General features: G+C 29.1%; 1 protein-coding gene across 1 annotated transcript; it reads left to right on the top strand.

Annotated features, from left to right (window-relative positions):
- Positions 1–5711: 5711 nt before the first annotated feature.
- Positions 5712–24543, top strand: LOC145945131 (aminopeptidase N-like). The gene is made up of 9 exons (XM_083053958.1): positions 5712–5804; positions 7528–7650; positions 10043–10503; positions 13154–13633; positions 16379–16553; positions 17013–17172; positions 17533–17608; positions 23397–23776; positions 24218–24543. Exons 4-9 carry the CDS (start codon positions 13161–13163, stop codon positions 24541–24543), a joined length of 1590 nt encoding a protein of 529 aa, XP_082910084.1. The 5' UTR covers positions 5712–5804; positions 7528–7650; positions 10043–10503; positions 13154–13160.
- Positions 24544–24932: the final 389 nt, after the last annotated feature.

The raw sequence follows: 24932 nt of genomic DNA, 5'->3' as shown, positions 1-24932 counted from the left end.
GTACTCGTAAGTGCCTTTTAACTATTATATTTCTTTTAAAATTCTTTATGTCTTTTTAAATCTTGTACGCTTATATTTGATATATTTATTACTGGAGAAAAAAAAAATACAAAATCAAATATAAGAACATGTATGTACATATTTATGTATATACACTCGGCCAAAAAAAAGGTACACTCGAAAAGTAGTAAAAAATTGTTAAAGTTCAAAAATTTATAACTCACCTAATAATTATGATATCGAGATGTTTAAAAAACGAAAATAAAGCTTGACATCTGTAGTTTGAGAAAATTTTAATGCCAATTATGTGGAATGATCAGTTTTGCAATGAAAAATAACATAGTGAGAACTGCAAAATTAATAAGTAGAAAGTCCAATTTCTTGAATAGAATTGCAACGTTTCGAATTGATAAAGGTAACAGATACACATTTTAAATCATAATTTGTTTTAAAAAGCCGACTTTTTTCAAATTGAGATAACTCAACGAAAAATTATCGTATCGAGTTTCCGAAGCGCATTTTATAGAGAAAAGTTTGAATTTTTACGTGCTTTTATCCCATTGAGGTACATCAACTGATTCACGCCGTCCAATTCAGAAAAGTAAACCTTCTATTTATCAGTTTTGCAGTTTTCTCACTCTGTCATTTGCCGTTGCAAAACTGATCACGTAATCGGCACTAAAATTTTCTCAAACTACAGACTTCATGCTTCATTTTCGTTTTTAATACACCTCGATATAATTATTAGCTGATTGTGAGTTATAAATTCTTAAACATTCACAATTTTTTATTACTTTACCAATGTACCGCTTTTTTTGGCCGAGTGTATATTTATGAGTAAAATATGTCTACTTATACACGGTTTGTCATAAAATTAACGAGATTATATATGCAGCGCATAATGTAGCAACATTGAAAAATCGAGAGAAAGAAAATATACTGACACATATAATTATATTTTTATATTTGATTAAATCTAGACTTCATTTTTGTAGATTTATTAAAAAAGAGACTAATGCTAAATATCGATAACGTACATATATATTAATAAATAAAACATATCTTTTTTGTATTGCGCAGAATTTTACCTGTGTGGCAGAAATGGACTTACTGTAATGGTTTAAAGTATGCGAATCAGACTACATGGATCTATGTATGGATGGAAGCATTCAAAATATACAAAGAAAAATCTGATTATAAAATGTTGGAGGGCCTTCTTTGTTCCGATGACCCCGAATTAATCATTGATTATCTGTCGTACTATTTAGCACGCATGAAAAATCAATTCAAAGATAATAAAGATGGAACAATAGCAAAAGAAGTAGAGCGTAAAGTTAATTCTTTAACCGCCAATATTTTTCTTTCTACTCTTTCGAGACATGCTAAGAACATTATAATACTTAAAAAGTTATTGGAGAATTATGAAATAGTAATGTTGAGGTAAGAACATTTTTTTAAATAGAATTATATTATTTATTATCATAAAGATTTATTATGTAATTATAAATCTATACTTATTATTTGTTTTTATAGTCACGTCAATATAAATGCAACATTAATTGTGATTGTTAATAATGCATATTCATCAGAACGACTTAACGAGGTAAATTTTATACTTATTTATAAAGTTTTTATTATAATATTAACTTTTTATTTAAATGTATGTAGAATTTCACTTCCATACAGACACATGTACACACTTGTATCATTTCGGCAGACTTCGATACTTTATCTGGCTTACGTCGCTCGCGTCGACTCTTGTCTCACGTTACTCTCGCGCCGGCTCTTACCCCACGCGAGCGCCGCTCTCGTGCGGACACTTACGCATTTAATTTATATTGCTCTTTTACACTGAATCGTATCAGTTGGATGGATTTTGTGACACTCACTTAAGGCTCCTTGGCTCCTTGCCGACCATGTCGAAATCGTGACGACAGAGGCGAGAAAACACACGCTAAAATTTCTTAGATGCCATTTCGAAATAAAAAAATATTTCGATGAAACAGCACTTCAGATGGCTTTAACACATTCTTAAAAAACCCCGAAAACTATCTTTTCCCCTTTATAATCAATCAACAGCTGTAAAATGTAATATTATGAAGCCCAGTCCGTCTGATCTTTGCACATGCACAGTCATTCCGCATGTCAAAGTCTGATATCTCGATCATTTTACAGATGTTGATTGATTATATAGGGAAAAGGATAGTTTTCGGAGGGTTTTAAGAGTTTGCTAAAGCCATCTGAAGTGCTGTTTAATCGAAATATCCTTTCATTAAAAAATGGCATCTAAGAATTTTCAGCGTGTGCTTTCTCGCCTCTGACGTCACAATCCAATATGGCCGCGGTGAGCACCCAGGAGCCTTAAATCTCTTCCACTCACTCACGCATATGTACATTTACATTCCCACATAGATATATTACATATATTTTATTATATACATATTTAACAGATGTTATATTATGTATAATGTACGTATTTTTCTCTTTCATATTGTTAGATATTTATACAGGATGTTTAATTTAATTTTCTCCAGGAAAATGTCTTCGAAATTAAACAAAATACAAAAAAAGTGCCGAAATGAAAATTTCAAGGAGGAAAGAAATTCTCGCTACTTACTAATTTATAAGAGGGCAATTTTCGAGGTCATTTCAAAAACATTCCTTTTTTAAATAGAACTGCCTTAATTTTTTTTAAATTAATTCTTCGCAATATTTGGCGTAAAAAGTTATAAAGACCAAAAAGTGAATAGTTTACGAGATATTTTATACTTTAGTTTGACATAAATTTAAAAAAAACGTAAAATATTCATTTTTTGATTATTCTACCTTAATATCTTTATGCAAAAAATAATGAGAGAAATTAATTGGTGTAAAGAAAACACATAGTTGTTTATAAGAGAAAATATGTTGCTGCTAAAAATTGCAAATTACAAACTTTTACAAGCGCTAACTTATTTCCTCCTCTTCTTATACTTAACTTTATATTAATCATTTTTTTCGTATTTCGCATAATTTCAAAAACATTTGCCTGTAGAAATTACAATGGAATAATCTGTATATGGATATAATTACTTATGCTTACTATGTGAAAATCTTGCTTTTGTTTTTCATTATAATTAATTACGAAATTACTCATTGATAGAAAAAATAAAGTTAAAATAATATTTATTTCAGATATATAATTTCACGAAAACATTACACATACCACAATTACATTTGGAATATATTAAAGACACGATCAGAATACGTAATCGCAAGATATCGGATCAGCTGGAATATTTCCGCAATTTGAACAATTAGCCCAGTCTTACTTGAATTATTACAGATGCAACTGCAACACATATATTAACAACTGCAATTGTAAAACACCCATTATTTATTAAATCTTTAATAATTTAGCATAAATATTTAAAATAATTTCTTACATATTAGTAATGTTTTACATATTTATTATCTGTTAGTATTAAATATATTTAAATGTCCATTTGGTATCAATTATTTTCTAGATTGTTCTAGTTATATAGTATTACATTTTAAAAGTATTTAATGTTGAATTAGTTCTTATTTTAGTAGTGTTTTAATATTTACATAAACATTAATTATATTTACGTAATGTTTATTATACATATGTGTATGTATATGTGTATATGATATTTTATATTATGTACATTGATTATATATCCGCCTTATCAAATATTAACACTGAGATATGTACTTAATAAATATAAGATATTAAACTTAATATACAAACATATACATATAGTTTATAAACATTAACGATTTGACGATTTATTATTATTATTATTTACTTATTAGTACATTTAGTGTAATAGTTAATATTAATATATTAGCATTAATATTTTATAATAATTTGTATATTAATTTCTATCTAATGTAATAGTTAATATTAATATTAGTATTATATGTTTTATATTAATTTTATAGAAATTATTATTATATTTATTGTTGTTTTAATTTTTCTCTAAAATAATAAAAAGTTTTAATAATGAAATTTCATGTAATTATAATTATTCCACAATGCTGAACGACATAAATATAATTTTATCTGTTTATTTCGTATCTTCTAAAATATTTTTCTACAACTTCTTAAATATAAGTATAATATTATTGTGCAATAATATTAACGCGAATTCTTTTGTACATTACAATTATTTAATGAATAAGATAAATGAAATAAAATCAAAATATATAAATGAGTTAAATATGTGTATATTAATGACTATTAAGTAATTTTCTTTTATTTTATCTTTATTATAAAGAAAAAAAACACTGGGAGATAAAAGAAATAAAACTTTAAACATATTACGTTAACATATTTTAAATTATAACTGAACATTTACTATTTGTACATAGTCTGACATTATAATTACAAATTTAAGCATTCGTCTTTTGACGATTCTTCGTGTAATTTGCAATTGTATATAATTTATTTATTAATCTTTTCATAATTTTTTAAAAACTTTAATAATAATAAAAAGTAAAAATAATAAAAAGAAAATATTGCTAATCGTATCGCTAGATGTAACCTATATATTGTTAAATGAAAATCTTGATTCTAGATATATTTGCTTCATATAGTTATATGGCTTTCGATTGCAAAGAAATGTATAAAAAATTTGGCAAAATATACGAAAATAAAACGATAAGGTAGGGAAAGAAGAAATTATGATATGTTGTTCTTTACACAAAATTTAATAAATTATAACAATAAAATACAAAGATAATAATAAATAAATCTCTGAAAGTTATTTTAATCTTATATCCTAATCACATTCTTAAATTTCCTGAATTTCGACAAATTCGATGTCAACGAAGTGGCGATCAGTTTGATAAAATTTTACATAAATTATATGAGTTTATCGCGTAAAAAACGGCTATAGCTTCATAAGTCATTTAACAACTTCGAATTGCGCAGTGATATTTCCAATTTATGTTGTGTATATTTTTTATCTTAAAATTTCCAAGATATATATTTAATTGTTCGTTTAAGTAAGACTACTTATATATACTTCTTGTTTATTATAGTCACATTATATAGTTGAAAGCTATCTTAATATTGAAATATTATTGTTTTGAATATAAAAAGAATAATATAAAAAAATTAATTTAATCGGAACAACTGTTTACGTTTTTGTGTTAATAGACTTTTTAATATAATAATTACAAAATGTAGCAAAAAGTTATTATCATCAATAAATTAATATTATGTAAGGAAAGACAATATTGTGTTTTACGGTATGACTAAAAAAATTAAATTTTATAATTTAACTTCCTTTTAAGGACGTTAAGAATTGGATGCAAATAGTATTGTATAAATTTTTAAAAAATTAATTTTTTTTTTAGACTAAATAGTTGCATATGTACATCTCAGAAACGACGATGTATTTTCTTTAAACCAATTGATTTTTTTCTTTACTTTTTTTACTTTTTTCATATGAAAGTATTGGTAACATTATCGAAAATTGAATATTTTACAAGATATTTTATAATTTATGTAAAATTTTATCAAACTGAAATACAAAATATCTTGTAAATTATATTCACTTTCTGGAACGATTGGAAATCTGAATCCTTAAGCTGTACTTTGTTCTGATTGGGTATTCGACAGTTCGCAGTATGACACAAGCTTTAATGAGATATTTACATGACATTGTGTATCTCATATGTTATGATACCGTCAGTACTCGATGGTCGTTCGAAGAGGTCAGATCGAGATTGTGAGTGATACTTTCAGCTACCACATTTGGCTATATAAAATAACGACTCGTGATTCAACAAAAAACGTAAGTAAAATAATAAATATTTAGATATTCCTTTTTATATGTATATGTATAAAAATATGTAAACATGAATAAGGAAACATGAATAGAAAATATTCATTTTCTAAATAATATTTTATTTAGTTTATAAAAACACATATATATCCTTTTTATTTCAATGATTGTCTTTATTCTCTCCACACTGCAGTTAACGTAAAAACATATAGATTTGAAAAGTAATAACAACGTTAAATTATGTTAACACAAATACAAATTGCTTTGTTTAATTGATTTTATTTCTAATTGATATCAGGAGTCAATGTCTCCTGTATCATTATGTTAAACTATGTCAAGTATGTAATAAATATGAAAAAAGAACAAGCACAATAAATGTTAATTTTTCTTGTAGGAAAAATGTGTATACAAAGATAATAAAAAGTTTTTCTGCGTCTTTTATTTAAGCTAGATCTGATTTGCTTATAAAACGTATATCAAACTAAATTTGAAATAAGTTTAACAGTTTGCAATGGCTATTGTTTTGTTTGTTTTTTTTCTACAATATACATAAACTATAGATTTCCAGTATTAGCAATGAATTTCGGAACGTAGCCAATTTGTATATATGACTTACAAATGACACATATTAGTCTGATATTAATATCATATTTTGATAAACATGTGTCAAAATGATAAGGGCAAAGCCCCGTTATTAGAAGAAATTATTTTGTACATTCTTGTGTTAAAATCTGTACATTATATATTTTTAAATTCGGAGAAAGTTTTGATAAGGGCTTATCTCTGATAAAATGCTTTATCTCAGGTTAAAATGGAAGCCTCTGAAGAGAATTTTAACTTGAACACCTATATAAGAAAATCATTTTTTAAGAGAAAGTGGTAAAAAGTATAAAAATTAGTATAGTGAAAGTGGCATATGTTGCAACATATGCCACTTTAATTAGTGCAATTTAATTTGCTGATGTAAAAACAATGTATGTAAAAACAATATATGTATATATATAGGCGTGAAAAGACCCTGGAAAGAACAAACTAACCAATTCATCCTATACATTTGCTCTGAACTCTCAACACAAATGGAAAAATAAGCAATCGTTACGAATAACGGCTAATTACAAAAATGTAAACAAATCATTTTTTTATGTGTGAGCAGGATATAAACACTACGAAAGGTTAAATCCTACAAGCTTTTATAGTACAATATTTCAATAATATATATTATAATTTAAATTTTTCTAATAATAATATCTTTTTAAACTAAGAGTGAGGAACCATTTTCTCGGGAATACTATAAAAGCTTTCTTTTTTCATATATTTCAAATTGATGCAGTCATCACGAATGTGCACAATAATTATTTTCCATATTTTGTAACATTTTCTCTTTGAAAAAATGTTTTTCTTATAAAGTATCGATCAAAATTCTTTTTAATGATTTCTATTTCAATCGGAAAGAAAGCGTTTCACGAAGTCGAAAAATTAAAGGTAAGAACTATACCTTTTCGGAACTACATCTTAATTCAATATTAATGAAGAGCAATATAATGTATTTCTTAATTAAACTTGTTTTATATAAAATTATATAAAATTATAATATACACGACGCAAAGAAATATATAATTATATATTAAATGAACAATACAAGAAAAAGAAAAATTGATATTTATCTTGATATCTCGTATTAACTCTGATATTTTTGAAAAAAACGCTTATATATAATAAATATTGTTTACAGATTCAACTGTTTGAGGACACAATTTAGCTTACATAGTGGAACTAAACCAATTAACTTGAATGTAAATGCTTCGCACAACTATAATTTATATTCTGCACATTTTATTTATCATCAAAATCCAAGGTAAGTATTCAGTTGCTTTGATTTAGTAAGGCTACACGAATATAGCTTTTGGTATAGTCACATGTTGATTCAGAATATCTTAATAATAAAATTAATTTGCTTTAAAAATTTGCTAAAAAAGAAATTAATTTCTTCTATATTTAAAAAAATTTTTTTGTAAGTAGTCTTTATTTACCATTTGTGCTCTAATTTATTCAGTATTCGCGATATTTCAATATTTATGATTATTATCTTCCGTTTATAAATAATATTTATTATTTTAATTTATCATTTATAATTCCAATTATTTATAATATGAATTATAGTTTTTATAGTTTTTGTATTCTTAATTTCAATCTATCTAATATAATATTATACTTGTTTTACATTAAGAGTCAAAAAATCAGAAATTATAATACAATACAAGCCTTAAAAGAATTAGCACTTATTTATCTGATAATAAATTTAATAAAAAATAATTATTTATTTGTGTGTGTGTGTTTGAAATCGAAAATATACTATTTAATTATAGAATAAATAGTAATGTGAGTTTTCAATATAATTAAACTAGATATTTAATTTCACAATTTAAAATTTTCAAGCCAATAAAACATAGTGCAAGTTTCAAGAAAAATTATTGTCTTTGTTTAGTTTTAGGGATAGAGCTAACTTTTATTTGCGTTTCTGACCTTAAATGTATTAGAAAATTCAAATTGTATTTTTCACATGAGAGTCGTATAATTTTCATAATTTTCTTCAAAAAAATAAAATTAATATAGAATACAGTTTTATTATATAAATGAAGATTAATATTAATATATAACAATCCGGATTAGATATATGTACCTTGATGGAAAATACAAACTGCAATTCATCTATATAATTACAAAGGAGAACCGTTTCTCCGCGATGTCGGTTGGTTATTCTCTTTATAAATCGAATAATCGCACGATGAAACATTTTTTTGACAAACCAAATCTTCCATTATTTCTGCATTATAAAAAATGGTGCAATCTGAAACACGACCGCATTGTTTGACAGCTGTTACAAATCTAACTAACAATAAGATGTCCGACGCGAATTTTAATTAATATCGTGGAAACTTGATGTCTAATTACCGTGCTGAGTTCAAGAAGTTGATTTCTTTTTTTTTTTTGTTATACTGTTGTCATTGCTATCATAATTGTATATTTTGTAAAAAATTAACTTGCAATTTTGTAACTTTGTAACTAAGCCTTAAATTAAATTTCTATTAAAGTAAATTCTACAAAAAATTAATTGAAGGGTGTAATTTTGTTAATATTTTATTTCGACAAAGCTTAGTTTGCGAAAAACCGTTTATTTTCAATCGCTTATAACTCGAAAATTATTGTTGCCTCGACATTTTTGCTGAGGCAAAATCATCTCCAAATCGATCCCAGAAATCTGTCATTAACAGGTATATCATTCATTTTGGGATACTCTGTATAAAAATTCCTCAATATTTATCAATTATTTAAACAAATTAAATCATTTTAAATAAATTATTGTAATTTTCTACATATAGATTTTTATATATAGATTTCCATTGCAAAACTGATTATATTCCACGTAATCGAAACTAAAATTTTCTTAAACTACAAACTTCAAGCATCATTTTCGTTTTCTAAACACCTCGATATCATAATTATTAGCTGAGTTATAAATTCTTAAACTTTCACAATTTTTACTACTTTTTAAGTGAACCGTTTTTTTGGCCGAGTGTATTTAACTTTTAATAAAGAAACAACATTCAACAAAGTAACGTGAAAATACACGCTGAAAATTTTGCGTGCCATTTTCAGATAAAATACAATTTTAGATGGTTTTAGTATACTCCTAAAATATTCCGAATATTCCGAAAATATTCCAAATTTTATCTTTTTCCCTTTATAATTAATCAACTGTAAAGTGACTGTGAAATGAGACCTAGTCCGTCTGGTCTTTGCACATGCGCAGTCATTCCGCATGACACAAAGTCTGCTGTTTCAATTATTTTACGGTTGTTGATTGACTATCAATGGAAAAAAAATGTTTTGAAGTATTTTAAAAGTGTATTAAAACCATCTAAAATGTTATGTTTCATCAAAATATCTTTGTGTATAAAAATATAACGCAAATATTCTCAACGTGTATTTTCTCGTCTCTGTCGTCTCAATCTAACGTGGCGTGGCGAGTACCAAGTAGCCTTACCATAAAACGCAATTAATATAAAGAAATTTTCATAAAAGTTTACAACTATTTATATATATTGTATATTTTTCTAAATTGCTGCAATTTTTTGATATGTTTACCTTTTTTCGGACAGAAGTGGACAGTTTTGCATTTTTCTTATATTTACTTGTTGTCCATTCTTGTTCCTTATTTCATTCTTAATAAAAATATGTGTTTGCAGATATTTGAAGCAAAAGCTGACATGATGTTCCTAAACCTGTCATTAAATATTTTATTACACATTGTTGTAATGGCAATGGCTTTTTCGTCAAACTGTCTGGTACCAATTCATTATGATTTGAAGCTCAAAGTGGAATCAAGATATACGTTAAAGGGAGAGTCCAATATCACAGTTTCCATTAATTGTGCAACACAAAACATAACTTTTGATACATCAACTTTGTTAAATATAAGAAAAATGAATATAAAGTCGGTAATGAATTAAAAAATCTATACAGTAAATTATATAAAAAGGTTAACAAATGAAGCTGCCGTTGCTAATTTCGCCGAGCAACTAGGGCCTAATAATAACTCAGAACGTGGATTTTATATTGTGAATATAGATTTTCAAAACCCTATATCTACACGATATTTCTCAGGGACATTTTTGCGAACTTTTTGGTACGAACATAAACAGAAAGAGTGAGTAAATATAAAGATATATTAAAAATAAGCAATAAATAAATGTATATAAATAATATAAAAATATATAAGTGCATATAATATAAATATATGTTATATATATACCTGGTGTTCAAAATAAAACGTTACAAATTTTTATCTCTAAAAATATTGTTTCTAGAAAAAAATATTTCAAATAAAAGTTGCAGTATTTTAAGGGGGATATAAGTTAATGTTACAGAAATGTTTGTAGCAGATGGTTTTCAAGGTCATTTTAAAGTCAACTTGATTTTTTAAACTGGAATTATCCGAAATATTTTATGTAAATAGATTCCTTGTAACATTCTGCATAAAAAATTATAAAGCTAAGATAGTCAAAAATCGAATGGTTCACGAGATATTTACATCTTAATCTGACATATTTTGATATAAAATACAAAATATCTCGTAAATTATTTGGTTTTCGATAATCTTAATACTTTTATGCACAAAATAATGAAAGGAATCGATTGGTGTAGAGGAAACACATAGTTGTTTTAAAAAAAAATACCTAATTTCCAACGTATTTCTTTTTTTTAGTAATTATGCGTTCTCTTTACACCAATTAATTGGTCTCGATTTTCTATGCATAAAAATATTAAGGTAATATTATCGAAAACTGAATAATTTATAAGATATTTTGTATTTTATGTCAAAATATGTTAATGTTAAAATGTAAAATATCTCGTGAACCGTTCGATTTTGGACTATATTAGCCTTATAATTTTTTATGCAGAATGTTACAAAGAATCTATTTACATAAAATATTTAGGGTAATTCCATTTTAAAAAATTAAGTTGACCTTAAAATAACCTTGAAACCCGTCTCCTACAAACATTTCTATAACATCGACTTATCTCCCCCTTGAAATACTGCAACTTTTATTTGAAACATTTTTTTATAGAAACAATATTTTTGGAGATAAAAATTTGTAACGCTTTATTTTGAACACCCGGTATATATATGTATATGTATATATATATATATATATCTATATATATATTGGAGTTATATTTAATAAAATTTTTAGCATTATTTATTATTATATTTTAAAAATTATTTATATTACCAAACACAATAAAATATATTAATTTTTCCTCTCTGAGATGGTTTATAACAAATATGTTGTTGACAATATTGTAAGTGAAACTTATTTATACCTGAGTATGATTATACTTTACATAATATATATTAATATATCGATCACTAAATAAATATTTACATTAGTCACGTTTTTTTAAATTATAAGTTTAAAAACAAAAGAAAATATATACCATTACACATAATCACATTAACATTAAAGAATTACATAAGTGTAATATTAAAGAATAACAATTATTGCATAAATTTTAAATGCACATTTGTGCGTATGCATATGCAAAACTAAATAATTTAATATTGCTTATGTGTACGCGTATAAATTACATATATAAAATAATAATATTATGTATATATATATATATATATATATATATATATGTATATGGTGTTTTATTTTATTTCTACAGTCAATTATTTCGATATCATGTAATTTCAGAAGAAATGTTTCAAACAAAAGCTGTATTTACTGTAACAAAAACTTCAAAGGGGACATAAGACAGTGGCAAAGATTTGAGCTTGGATAGTCTTTTAAACGGAACATGAAGGATACCTTTAATTTTTAAAATGGAATCTTCTATTTTTCATTGCATATTTTTGTAGCTACACGTCATACAAGAATATACAATGAAAAATAGTTGGTTCTCCATTTAAGAAATTGAAGATTACCTTTATGTAATCTGTAAACAACTACCCAAGGTTAAAATCTTTGCCACTATCTTATGTCCTCCTTGAAGCCGTACAACTTTTGTTTAAAACATTTTTTTTGGAATTACATGATATCGAAATATTTGACTGTCAAAAATAAAATAGGACACCCTGTATATACATACATATATACAATGAAAAAATAATAGTATATTTTTTCTGTTGTGTATGTGTGTGTATGTGTATGTGTAATAAAATACATATAATAATAAATTATAGTGAATAATAAGCGATAAATATTATAATTTTTTTTTATATTATTTACATATACCGGGTGTCCCATTTTAAAGGACCCACTCAAATATCTCAGAAACACTGCGTTAAATAAAAAAATGTTTCCTACATAATTGTAGGGTTTCGAGGGGGACATAACATAGTAATATTCATATGACCTTGGGCGGCGTCTCCAAGGTCAAGTGAAAATGAGAATAAATTTTTTAAATGGAAACCCATATTTTTTATTATAACATCTTTTTCTACTAATTAATTTGAACAACTTTTATCTGAAGTATTTTTTTATTTTCTTCAAAATTCATTCTCACCTTCACTTAAGGTTAACCTTCACTAACCTTGGAGACGCCGCCCAAGGTCAAATGAATATTACTATGTTATGTTCCCCTCGAAACCCTACAACTTTTGTAGGAAACATTTTTCGATTTAACGCAGTGTTTCTGACAATAAGATATTTGAGTGGGTCCTTTAAAATGGGACACCTGGTATATTGCGCTGGTACATTTTGCAATGCTTTCTTAATAATTATTGTACCAGTAATTGCTGTAAAGTTGTCATTCTCTATAATAGTATATATGTTATTAAAATGTGATAGGTGGATTATGGCGATACTAAACCAGCCGCGAACAGCCCGAGAATTATTTCCATGTTGGGACGAGCCGGAATTAACTGCCACCTTTAACATTTCTGTTGAACATGACAGTGGATGCGAAGCTTTATCGAATATGCCAACACGAGAATACGAATTTATAGACAATGAAACGACAACGCAGCAACGCCAAATTACTTATTTCGAAACGACACCTAAAATATCTCCCAACGACGTAGCAATTTTGATATATAAAAATAACGTGCATCCGATTCATCTTTTTCATTGGAAAGGGACTGTCATGAGAACGTGGTGCAGACCGTATTCGGCACCCTACGTAAAATTCGGTTTAAATGTTGCTGCAATGATAATTTTGAATTTAAAAAACGAATGGAATATCCTGAAAAATGTTTCAAAAGTGGATTATGTCGCAGTTCCGAATTTCGAAAACAAAATTTGGCTGACCTGGGGTCTAATTATTTACAAGTAATACATATAATCTAAAAATAATTTTAAACATATATTGAATATATATCATTAAAATATTATATTATTATTTAAAAACTTAAAATTCAAAGATATGCATTTTTCTACTTTTATTGTTACATCTGATGGCTTAATTAAGTGCAGACTATAACGGTATTTATTCAATTATTTATTTATTTTAACAATTTAGAGAGTAGTATATTTTATATAATTTGGAAATATGTGCTTTTATCGATGATCAAGTAATTCCTATAAGCAATTATATAATAAATGACGCGATAATACACATGTATATATAATATTTACTATAATACAATTACTGAATAACTTATATTTATATCGTGTAATAGACGTACAATGATGAAGAAACTTTTTCGTTGTAATATCAAATTGAGAATTCAAATATTATCAACAATTTAACACAATTTTAGGTTTTTATGTTAAAGATATATGGTTCTGTTCTTATTACTGAACTTACTTTTATTACTAAACGGATTGTATGAGTATAATTACTATATTTTGCTTCCTCATAGAGGAAGCTTTGTTTTCGTGAAAAAATTTGTTTTTCAGGTTTCTATGCCAATGTGTTCCAAAACATCGAAAAAACATTTTTGAAAAATGTTCGTATTTGTGTGTGTATGTATGTATGTATGTATGTATGTATGTTTGCGCCCATCTATTTTCAAATTTAAATATCTCTAGAACTATTCGACTTACAACGCTCCAATTTGACATACAAGCAGTGTTTGCTGTTATCTAAATAAAATTATATAGATAATCATCTAGATGAAATTTTGGCGTCATCTTATCTTTATATAGATAATAAAAATATGTATTATCTATATCTGCATCTTAGATGAAAAGAAGTATTATCTTTACTAAATTATCTAAAATAATATTTAGATAATTTGGTTTAGAGTTTCATAGCACATGAAAATATTTAAGTAGAACTTGAGCAGTAAATGATAAAAACTTATAAATAAAAGTATGAATATATTTTTATAATTTACATTTTTTTATTTTACATTACATTTTTATTTATTTACATTTTTTAACTATTTAAATAAGCGGTTTTGAAAATAATATTATCTGGAAGTTATCTAGATGAATCGTCATGTAATTTTATCTTTTATCTAGATATATTTAAAACAAAATCATCTTTATCTTATCTAAGATGAATTTACATATTTTTATCTCATCTTTATCTAGCTAATTTTAAAATCATCTAAGCACAACACTGCATACAAGTAAAATAGTACAACACTTTTAGTTACTGTCTTATTTATAAAAATTTACACTGTGTTTTAATGTAATTTTAATTTTTCAAAAAATGTTTGTGGTTGCTTTAACTTCCGTACATTTTAAGATATTGGGATAAATTTTTTTACATGAATAGACTATTTTTAAAGGGTGATTGGTATTGAATTTGACGAGGATCGGTGGATGAGTTTATTTTTTTATAAAATTTTGAATTTTATGAGAAATGTCTGTGGTTGCTCTAACTTTTATAAATTCTAAAATATCGGGATAAATTTTCTTACATGAATAGACTATCATTAAAGGATTGTTGGTATTGAGTTTGGCGATTATCGGTGAAAGGGTTCATTTTTTATAAAATTTTGAATTTTATGAGAAATGTCTGTGATTGGTCTAACTTTTGTAAAAGAGATTGGGATAAATTTTCTTACGTAAATAGACTATCATTAAAGGATTGTTGGTATTGAGTTTGGTGATGATCGGTGAAAGAATTCATTTTTTATAAAATTTTGAATTTTTAAGAAATGTCCATTTTTTAATTCTCGCAAATTTTAAATATCAAGCTAAATTTTTTACATGAATGAAGTATCATTGAAGGATATTTGATATTGAATTTAGCGAGTATGGGTAAAAGGGTTGATTTTTATATAAAATTTTGAATTTTTCAAAAAATGTAAATTTTTCAATTTTAGGAAAGGAACATACGAAAGTAGGTACATATATACACACTTACACATACATATACACGACATTTTGAAAAATGTTATTTTATGTGAAAAAAGTGTGCAAGCACATTGCTTCCTCAACATATATTATTTCGTTAATTAAGATGGTTTTTCAATTATGACTTCCTCGTAGAGGAAGCTTAATTTGCACATTGCTTGATCACAATTTAATTTCGCTCATTAAAAAAGTTTTTAAATTATGGCAATGTGCAAGTTAAGCTTTCTCTATGAGGAAGGCATAATTGAAAAACCATCCTAATTAGCAAAATAATATATTGAAGAAGCAATGTGCAAATTTCTATTTGCACACTTTTTTTTCATATATTAATCGAAAAATCACTTTAGAGAAGACTTATTTTATCACTTTGTGAAATAAATATGATGACAAAAATATTGAAATATAAAATTACTATATACTTATTTTGATTTTGAGAAAGAAAAAAATTAAGTTATATAAAATAATTACATATAATTAACACATATAATACATCGAATAAATTGATACAAGAAACTTTCGACTTTTTTGTTTATTAATGTTTGATTATTCCATTCTTATGTTTATTAGAATTCCAATTATGTATGACAATATATTTGAATTATATTTTTTTAATATATATATATGTATATATATATATATATGTATATATATATATATGTGTGTGTGTGTGTGTGTGTGAAAACATTTAATTGGTACATAAGCAAAATATGCAAGTTTATAACAAAATGGTATGAAATAATCATATTATTTACAAACAATTTTCAGTGAAGCAGATCTTGCCTACGACGAGAAATTACATCTTCCTGCGCATAAATTTATAATGATGCGCTCAATAGCTCATGATATAATATATCAACACTATGGTTATATCTTCGATGCGTCTTATTGGTGGTTAAACGAGGGCTTCATTCTGTTTTTCGAAACATATATCGTCGACCAGGTTGGTCTTCTAAAATTTCTAACGTTAATTATAAGAAAATTTTGATTAATATTCTGACAAAATGTAAAATTTTGAAATTGCCTTCTCATTCAAAAAGATATTGAAAAAATGACTTTATATTATTTTTTTCACTATCTTGAAATATCATCACTATTTAAAAGAAAAAAAAAAAAAACATTATACAAAGCAGAAAAAATTATACTTAAAATTTGTTTTTAGATTTTGTGAAGAACTCACGTTTATATTTTTAAATCTACAATAATAATTTTCATCAAATTGTTAAATAGTTGTATACACATTTTTACTAAATAATTAAAAAAATATTTTAATTTAAATAAATATACAAAATGGTAACATTTTTTTTAGAAATTGCAAATAATTTTATTCATTATTACGTATTATTAATGTGATTTTCTTTTATCATTTTATATTTATTCAGATACATCTATTTGTCCGTAGGCTTTTCCAGATTGTCGGATAATGGACTTGTTCGTAGTTCAGTCTCAATATGAGTCTCGATTTCTAACAATAAACGGTACAACGAATACAAATAATTTTACGAAAGATACAAGCGATACATTTAACATTAAATCAATTTCTTTTGTTTCTCCTATTAAAGGTATGTATATATGTTTGTACATTTGAATTATAAATTATGAATTAATTAAAATATATACATAGATATATAATATATTTATATATACTGATATATATTTATATAAAAAGTTATGTAAATAATATAATTAAAAATATAATTACATTGCCAACCATAAACACATATCAATAATAACAAATTAATCAAATTCAATTCTACATTTATTTCTTCTTATTTGCTTATATTCTTGTTGTGAATAATTTTTTTTTTAATTGTAATTAGTTCTTATTTAGTATTATTAGTTATGTTTACGAATTTTTGAACATCATGTGAACACATTAAAATTATGTAAAATGTAATTATGCCTACTTTATATTTTTATAGGAGCCCTTATATGGCGCATGTTACAAAGTAAAATTCCCGATAAAATATTTTGTACATGTATCAATACATATTTAAAGTAAGTGTTACTTATGTTGTAATATAATAATTATTAAAGTTTCCTTAAATATTGATTCACATAAGGTTGTTTCAAAGTAAATCTTTATTAAATATTCTGTTAATATCTGTCTCGTTATTTTAATTAGTCTTATAATTATTAAGTAACACACAAAAGCATAAAATATTTTTTACAAAAAAACGAACAAAAATGTATTTTTTTTCAAAGATCATACAATACAAAATTTGAAAACATATATTATAATATGGACTGTCTGGCTTTAATAAAAATTAAAGTGTAACTGGCAATAATAATAATCTTAATTATAACAATTTTTTGACATCTTATTTATGAAGTAATACTTTAATTATATTATATGTGTGTAAAGTTATTAGACAATATTATATTATCCATCGGTCCATATTTGTGAAATTTCGTATATGTATATATAATCCTATTCATATATATAATAAATATATACACAAAACGTTAAAAAAAGGGTATGATAGATGTAAGAGCAAAAATGTATATACATATAAACTTTCCTAAAGAAGATAAAAAAACATACGCTAAGTTTATGAAAGTGTATCCGATGATTATTCAAATTTGCGTATGTAACAAACTGAAATTTTAAAAATAACAAATTAGTAAATGTTTTTAAAAAATTAATCTGTCAACACAAAATAGTTTAGAAAACAGTTAAAAGCCACTACAGTAGAAATATGTATATACATAAATACATACAAATATTCAGATAAAGTGTACAAAATTATATGTATATATTGCATTTTCTTAAATATATAACAAAGACACTGAACTATGCTAATAGAATGATTAAGTAATTAATTGAAAAATAAAGTTATGATTCATCAAATATATTAGCATTATTTTATGCAATTTGCTAATTCTAACTTTATTTTGTAAAAAAATCGACCGCTGCTTTATATTAATTGACCTTTTGTAATAGTCAAAGTCAACATTAATATTTATTGGTATACAGGAGTCGCAGGAATAATAGCGTTAAGCAATTAAGAGGACACTATGAACAAGATGTTTATTTAGAACGAACGACTTATAATGTGCGAGGTACAATGCCGCGAGTTACCGTAAACGAGAGTTGTGCATGCACGGTCATGACAAGCGTAACTGAGATAATAATTGGTGGCGCTAAGACACCCGTAGCTGAGTTGAGGGCACATAGAGGTCGCGACGGGAATCGCAATACATATGATAACCCGAATACTTCTCCTCGACGAGCGCGCGACATTTCAGAGAATTTAAATGGTTCCGAGACCCAAAAGATTAAGACAATTTTCGTGTTTCGACTTAGACAGAATAGTCCCTTAGTAAGAATATCAGCGGGCATAGACTCAGTAGGGGCATATTCGATCTCAAGAACTCCGCTTTCCAGAACTTCGCGCACAAAATGGTGACGGACGTCTATGTGCTTGGTCCTGGCATGAAATACAGGGTTTTCCGCCAATTTCCGGGCACCGTTGTTATCATTGAAGATCTTCGAAGTAGTCGGTAGTCCGAAGCCCAAATCCTTAATAAATCTTCGAAGGTATATGGCTTCTTTGACGGCATCGGATATGGCCATATACTCGGCCTCGGTCGATGAAAGCGCCGTGGTTCTCTGCTTCCTCGATTCCCAGGATATAATGGAATTATTTAAGGTAAATACATAACCCGTATACGATCGGCGGTCATCCAAACAATTTGCCCAATCAGCATCAGTATATCCGGTCAAATTACCGTCGGTCTTCTTAAATGACAGCCCGACTTTTGATGTGCCTTTTAGGTAACGTAGGACACGTTTCGCTGATTTCCAGTGAGTCTCGTTAAAACAACTGTTGAACTGGCTGAGGTAGCTCACTGTAAAAGCAATGTCAGGTCTGGTACAAACAGCTAAATACGTTAGCATGCCGATCAACTCACGGAACGGCAGATTTCTTTCTTGCACGGTTGAACAATTATCGCCCTTCCTCAACCTAATGCTGCAATCTAAGGGAGTGGACACAGGCTTGGACTCCCCCATTCCGAATCTGTTGAGAATATCGCTAATATATCCCTCCTGGCTCATCAGAATCCGTTCCTCATCTTGAGAAAATTCAATGTCAAGGCAATAATTTATTTCTCCGAGATCTGTGATCTGGAAGCACCTGGAAAGATATTTGGTTAGTTTGACAATTTTGGAGGTGTCGCGAGAAGCGACCAGAATGTCGTCCACGTATACGGTTACGAGAAGTATGTCTTCGCCCTTTCCGGCGAAAAATACACATGGGTCGGCTGAAGAAGACTGGAGTCCAAAATTCTTGAGTTCGCGACTCAACTTCACGTGCCAGCGATGACCAGCTTGACGAAGTCCATAAAGAGCCTTTCTTAGCAAGCAGACCTTGTCACCTTTCTTCAGTTGTTGGAGCATGCTAGAAGCCTCGTCGACAAGCTTCCCCTTCCTCTCAGAAGCGACTATCTCTTCTAAGATGAAATCTGAATATCCAGGCATCTCCATGAAGATTTGTTCTTCTAATTCGCCGTTCAAATAAGCGGTCGCAACGTCCAGATGATGGATCTTCATATGATGTTGGGCCGCGAGGGCAGTCACGATGCGAATAGAGCTTAGGCGAGCCACAGGTGCAAAAGTCTCATTAAAATCAACACCTGGGCGCTGCGAAAATCCACGCGCGACAATGCGCGCCTTTCTCCGCTCTATCGTCCCGTCCCGATTGAACTTGTTTCGTAATACGAACCGGCTGCCGACGACCTTACGTTCTTCAGGACGATCCACCAACGTCCATGTGTCGTTTTTTATAATAGACTTCATTTCCTTAACCATAGCCTGAATCCATTCTTCGGCATCGGGTCCATCTAGGGATTGTTTGACTGGAACTTCGGCAAGGTAAGCGAACTCGGCTTCCTCGATCGTATCGCTTGCAACCTGATACAATTTTTTAGGTCTTCCCCTGAGTCCAGACATGATTTTTCGAGGTCTTTCTCGACATCTTTTAACAGCGATTTGAGGGTCAGCAACACGATCCTCGCCTAGAACGTCGGTGACCAGATCATCCGCATCATCGGCTAGATCCTCAACATCTTCGTCATACGCTGGAAGTTCGACTTCCCTCCATTCTTCATCAATGGCCTTTTCCTTCGGGTCGAAACTTGCATGCGTCCGACTAGAGGCTTCTGGTACAGCGATGAATTCCACATCTCTAGATATGTCTATCCTGTGTTCGTCCGGGATCCATATTCGGAATGCTTTGGAGTTCTCGGAATATCCGACAAAAATGCCCTTCTTGGATCGCGGCTGAAATTTTTCTTTATTAGGTTCTCTATTTAAAGAATATACCTGACAGCCGAATTCTTGGAAATGTCCGACGTTAGGCGCCTTGCCCATCCATTTCTCGTAAGGAGTACTGCCGTCAAGTTAGTTGGACATCTGTTGCGTATATAACTCGCCGTATTAATGGCCTCTCCCCAGAAAGAAGGAGACAGGTTCGATTGGATTAGAAGACACCTCGCCATTTCCACGAGCGTCCGATTCTTCCTCTCTGCAACTCCGTTCTGTTCAGGAGTGTGAGTAACTGTCAATCTACGCTGGATTCCATTCGCCTTCAGGAAATCGTCGAATTCTCGATTGACGTACTCCTTGCCGTTGTCCGACTGCAGGCACTTTATCTTGCGTCCGACTTGATTTTCGACAAGCGCTTTGAATTGTTTGAAAGCGTTGAAAACTTCGCTTTTGTTTCTGATCATTTTTACCACACACCAACCCGAGCAATCGTCTATGAAAGTTACGAAATACTTGGACCTTCCGAAAGATTCGAATCTCATAGGCCCGCATACGTCTGAGTGAATCAAGTCCAGAAGCCCTGTCTGCCTATCAGACTTCTTGGGAAAAGGAGACCTGGTCATCTTTCCACGAATGCAGACTTCACATTTTACATCTCGTTCGGAATTTATAATATCCATTCCGCGCACGGTTCCGTGTTTGTTGCTCGTCGCGAGATCCTTTAAATTTAGGTGACCCATTTTACAATGCCAAACTTCCAATGAAGCTCTGGTCGATTTATCTTCTGTGCCGATGACAGCCGCTGACTTGCACTCGTGATGATCTTGTATATAATACAACCCGTTGGTACGAAAGGCTTCGAGCTTGGTGGCTCCATGTCGGTCAATGACTTTTGCCGATTTATCATCGAAGATAACTTTGAATCCTCGATCGGTAATCTTGCTTACCGACAGTAGATTGGTGCGCAGGTCCGGCACGTGTAGAGCATCTTCGAGATTGAGACTCCTCGATCTACCTTCGATCTCAGCATTGAGACGTACAGTACCTTTACCTGTTATATTTGTCGACGAATTATTTGCAAGATTTAATCTTCCGGCGGCGATCTTCCCGATGTGCGTGAACTTATCCGAGTCACTGCATAGATGTGAGGTGCATCCGCTATCCAAACACCATCTATCGACATGTGTCGCTTCCTTAGCCTGGAACACTTCCTGTTTCTCCGAACTTTTTACCGGCATACACGCGAACACACTCACGTCATCGGCATCGGCCATTTTTCCTTTCTCAGGATTCTTCGAGGATGTTCGATCGTCCTCAGTGCGCGAATTACAGTCGGCTGCTTTGACCAGCCTTTCCACAACGATGGCATTTGAACTTGAAGGGTATCTTCTGAGATGTGACGTTTCCTTTCTTTTCCTTAGGGTTCTTACGTTTCTCAAAACGTTTGGCGATCATGGCGCCTTGGCCTGTGATGCGCGCGTCGTTCTTCCTGGCATCGTGCTCCTCCACGATTTTAACACGAAGCACTTCCGGTGTCGGTAAATCGTCACGTGACTCTATTGCACATCTAAAGTTTTCAAAACATGGAGGAAGACTGTACAACAACATCACTGTCAGCAAATCCGGATTTATGTCCACTTCCATGTCATTCAATTTGTCCACAGTATCGAAAAATTTGCGTAAATATTCCCACACATCTTCGTTGTCTTCCATTCGTTGCAGCGTTAGTTGTTTTAGCAGAGTTGCTTTTCTAGCGGGACCCTTCGACTGATAGATCGATGCGAGCTTATTCCACACTTCTCTCGAAGTATTACAGCCTTTCACCTGTTTTAATTCAGTCGGGCTTATCGAAAGAATGATATCGGACTTAGCCTTTCGATCCGCTGTTTCCCATCTTCTCAGTCGTTCCGCAGATTCTTCGTTGCCGGCGATGAGTTCGAGTTTCATGGCCTCACCGCTAACGTAATACCACGCATCGTTTTTTACGAGAAGGGCCTCCATTTGGATCTTCCATGTGTCGAAATTTTCTTTGTTAAGTAGCTCGATTCTGACAGTCGACGACGCCATGTTTATCTTTTCACGGATATCACTCGCGATTCTTTTAATTTCTCGATTGCGATAATCCTGGGCCCATAACCTATTGGTATACAGGAGTCGCAGGAATAATAGCGTTAAGCAATTAAGAGGACACTATGAACAAAATGTTTATTTAGAACGAACGACTTATAATGTGCGTGGTACAATGCCGCGAGCTACCGTAAACGAGAGTTGTGCATGCACGGTCATGACAAGCGTAACTGAGATAATAATTGGTGGCGTTAAGACACCCGTAGCTGAGTTGAGGGCACATAGAGGTCGCGACGGGAATCGCAATACATATGATAACCCGAATAATATTAAAGTGAAAGTTATTTAAGCTATATCCAAATAAAACGGATAATTTTAATTTTATATTTTGTTAATGCAAATCAATTATATCATGTAGCATTTATTGTCACAATATGTTAAACTTTACAGACTTCCCAACTCTAATTCGAAAACTCCCGATGATCTGTGGAACATTATGGAGAATGAGACAAAAAAATACGATACTTACGATTTATATCACCTTCGAAACGTGAAAGAAATGATGAATAGTTGGTCTACACAAAAGTATTGTCCTGTGCTAAATGTGACACGAGATTATTCTACCGATCAAGTCATAATATCGAAAGAGTTTGACGAAAAATTCGGTGAAACACCATATTTTATAGCCGTCACTTTTACTATGGACACAAACATCAATTTTATCGTAGGTTGGCCATATACTAATAGTTATTTAAAAAAATCGGAACCGACGTTGGAAATACTTTTTGATAAAAAAGTTGAATGGATCATTGTCAACATACAACAAGCTGGTAAATATTAAATAAATTATAATATTAATTCTAATATATTAATATCCTTATTACAAAGAATCTCTTTTTATTACATATATTTATACTTATATTTATATAAATTTTGGATTTATATTTCACATACTATAATATTACAAACAATAATAATAATTTTTTAAATATTTTGTAATATTACCATTAAACACGTTAAGGTAATAATTATTTTTTAAGTATAATTAATTTAAATTTATACAATTTTGTACGCCATTTATTTTTTCAGAGCTTTATTCTTAAATTTAATTATGGCATCTTTTTATTATAATTTGTATATATGTTTAATTTCTACATAAAGTAGTTTATATATGTTTAAAACAATATACCAAAATAAAATTAATTTAATTCGAAATCTATTTATTTTATACATTTAAAAAAAATTGATAAAATTTATCTGTTCAATAATAGAATACTATCGCGTCAACTATGATTACGAGAATTGGCAAAGACTTGCACATTACTTAAATTCTGAAAACTATTCTAATATACATGTTCTGAATCGAGCGCAAATCATCGATGACGCATTCTATATGGCGATAAATGGAAAACTTGATTTCGCCATATTCTGGGAACTTGCGAGCTACTTATGGCGAGAGAAAGATTACATAGCATGGTACCCTATGATCAAAGTTTTTGAATATACATCGATTCTTTATGCATTTCCAAGTAATCTAGCTACAATTCCCAATTCGCTTCAGGTACTGTCAGTAATTAAGTACGAGGCGCATTTTTAAAGTAAGATCCGTTTTGAAATAAAAAAAATATCTTAACATATAAAAATAATTTATTATAGCCAAAGATCTTCTACAAGCTTACTTTATTTTTCTCAATAATCGTCATTGACTTCTACGCATTTTTTATATCGTTTCAACAGCTTCCTAATTCCATCGTGTTAAAAGTCTGCCGCCTGTGTCTTGAACAGGGTTTGAAAAAACCCGGGTTTTTTTTAAAAAGCCCAGCCCAGTGGGTTTTTCTTTTTTAAACCGGGTTTTTTGGGGTTTATTGGGTTTTTTTGGGTTTTATTGAGTTTTTTGGGATTTTGTTGGGTGTTTTAATTTTTTTAATTTTATTTTTTATAATTCGCTAATGATTAAGAAAATTGGCTATTTAATTGGCACAATTT

The sequence above is a fragment of the Prenolepis imparis genome, unplaced genomic scaffold, assembly GCF_030444845.1.
Source record: "Prenolepis imparis isolate NDT839.2.m4 unplaced genomic scaffold, iyPreImpa1.0 SCAF_14, whole genome shotgun sequence".
Lineage (NCBI taxonomy): Eukaryota > Metazoa > Arthropoda > Insecta > Hymenoptera > Formicidae > Prenolepis > Prenolepis imparis.
The sequence above is the reverse complement of the archived record's forward strand: the minus strand, read 5'-3'. Positions and strand labels throughout refer to the sequence as shown.

Coding starts and splice junctions, on each gene's coding strand:
- LOC145945131 (XM_083053958.1), top strand. CDS start 13,161: ATGGCGATACTAAACCAGCCGCGAACAGCCCGAGAATTATTTCCATGT. Junction 17,173..17,532: donor TTTTGTTTCTCCTATTAAAG/GTATGTATATAT, acceptor ATATTTTTATAG/GAGCCCTTATATGGCGCATG. Junction 17,609..23,396: donor TGTATCAATACATATTTAAA/GTAAGTGTTACT, acceptor TAAACTTTACAG/ACTTCCCAACTCTAATTCGA.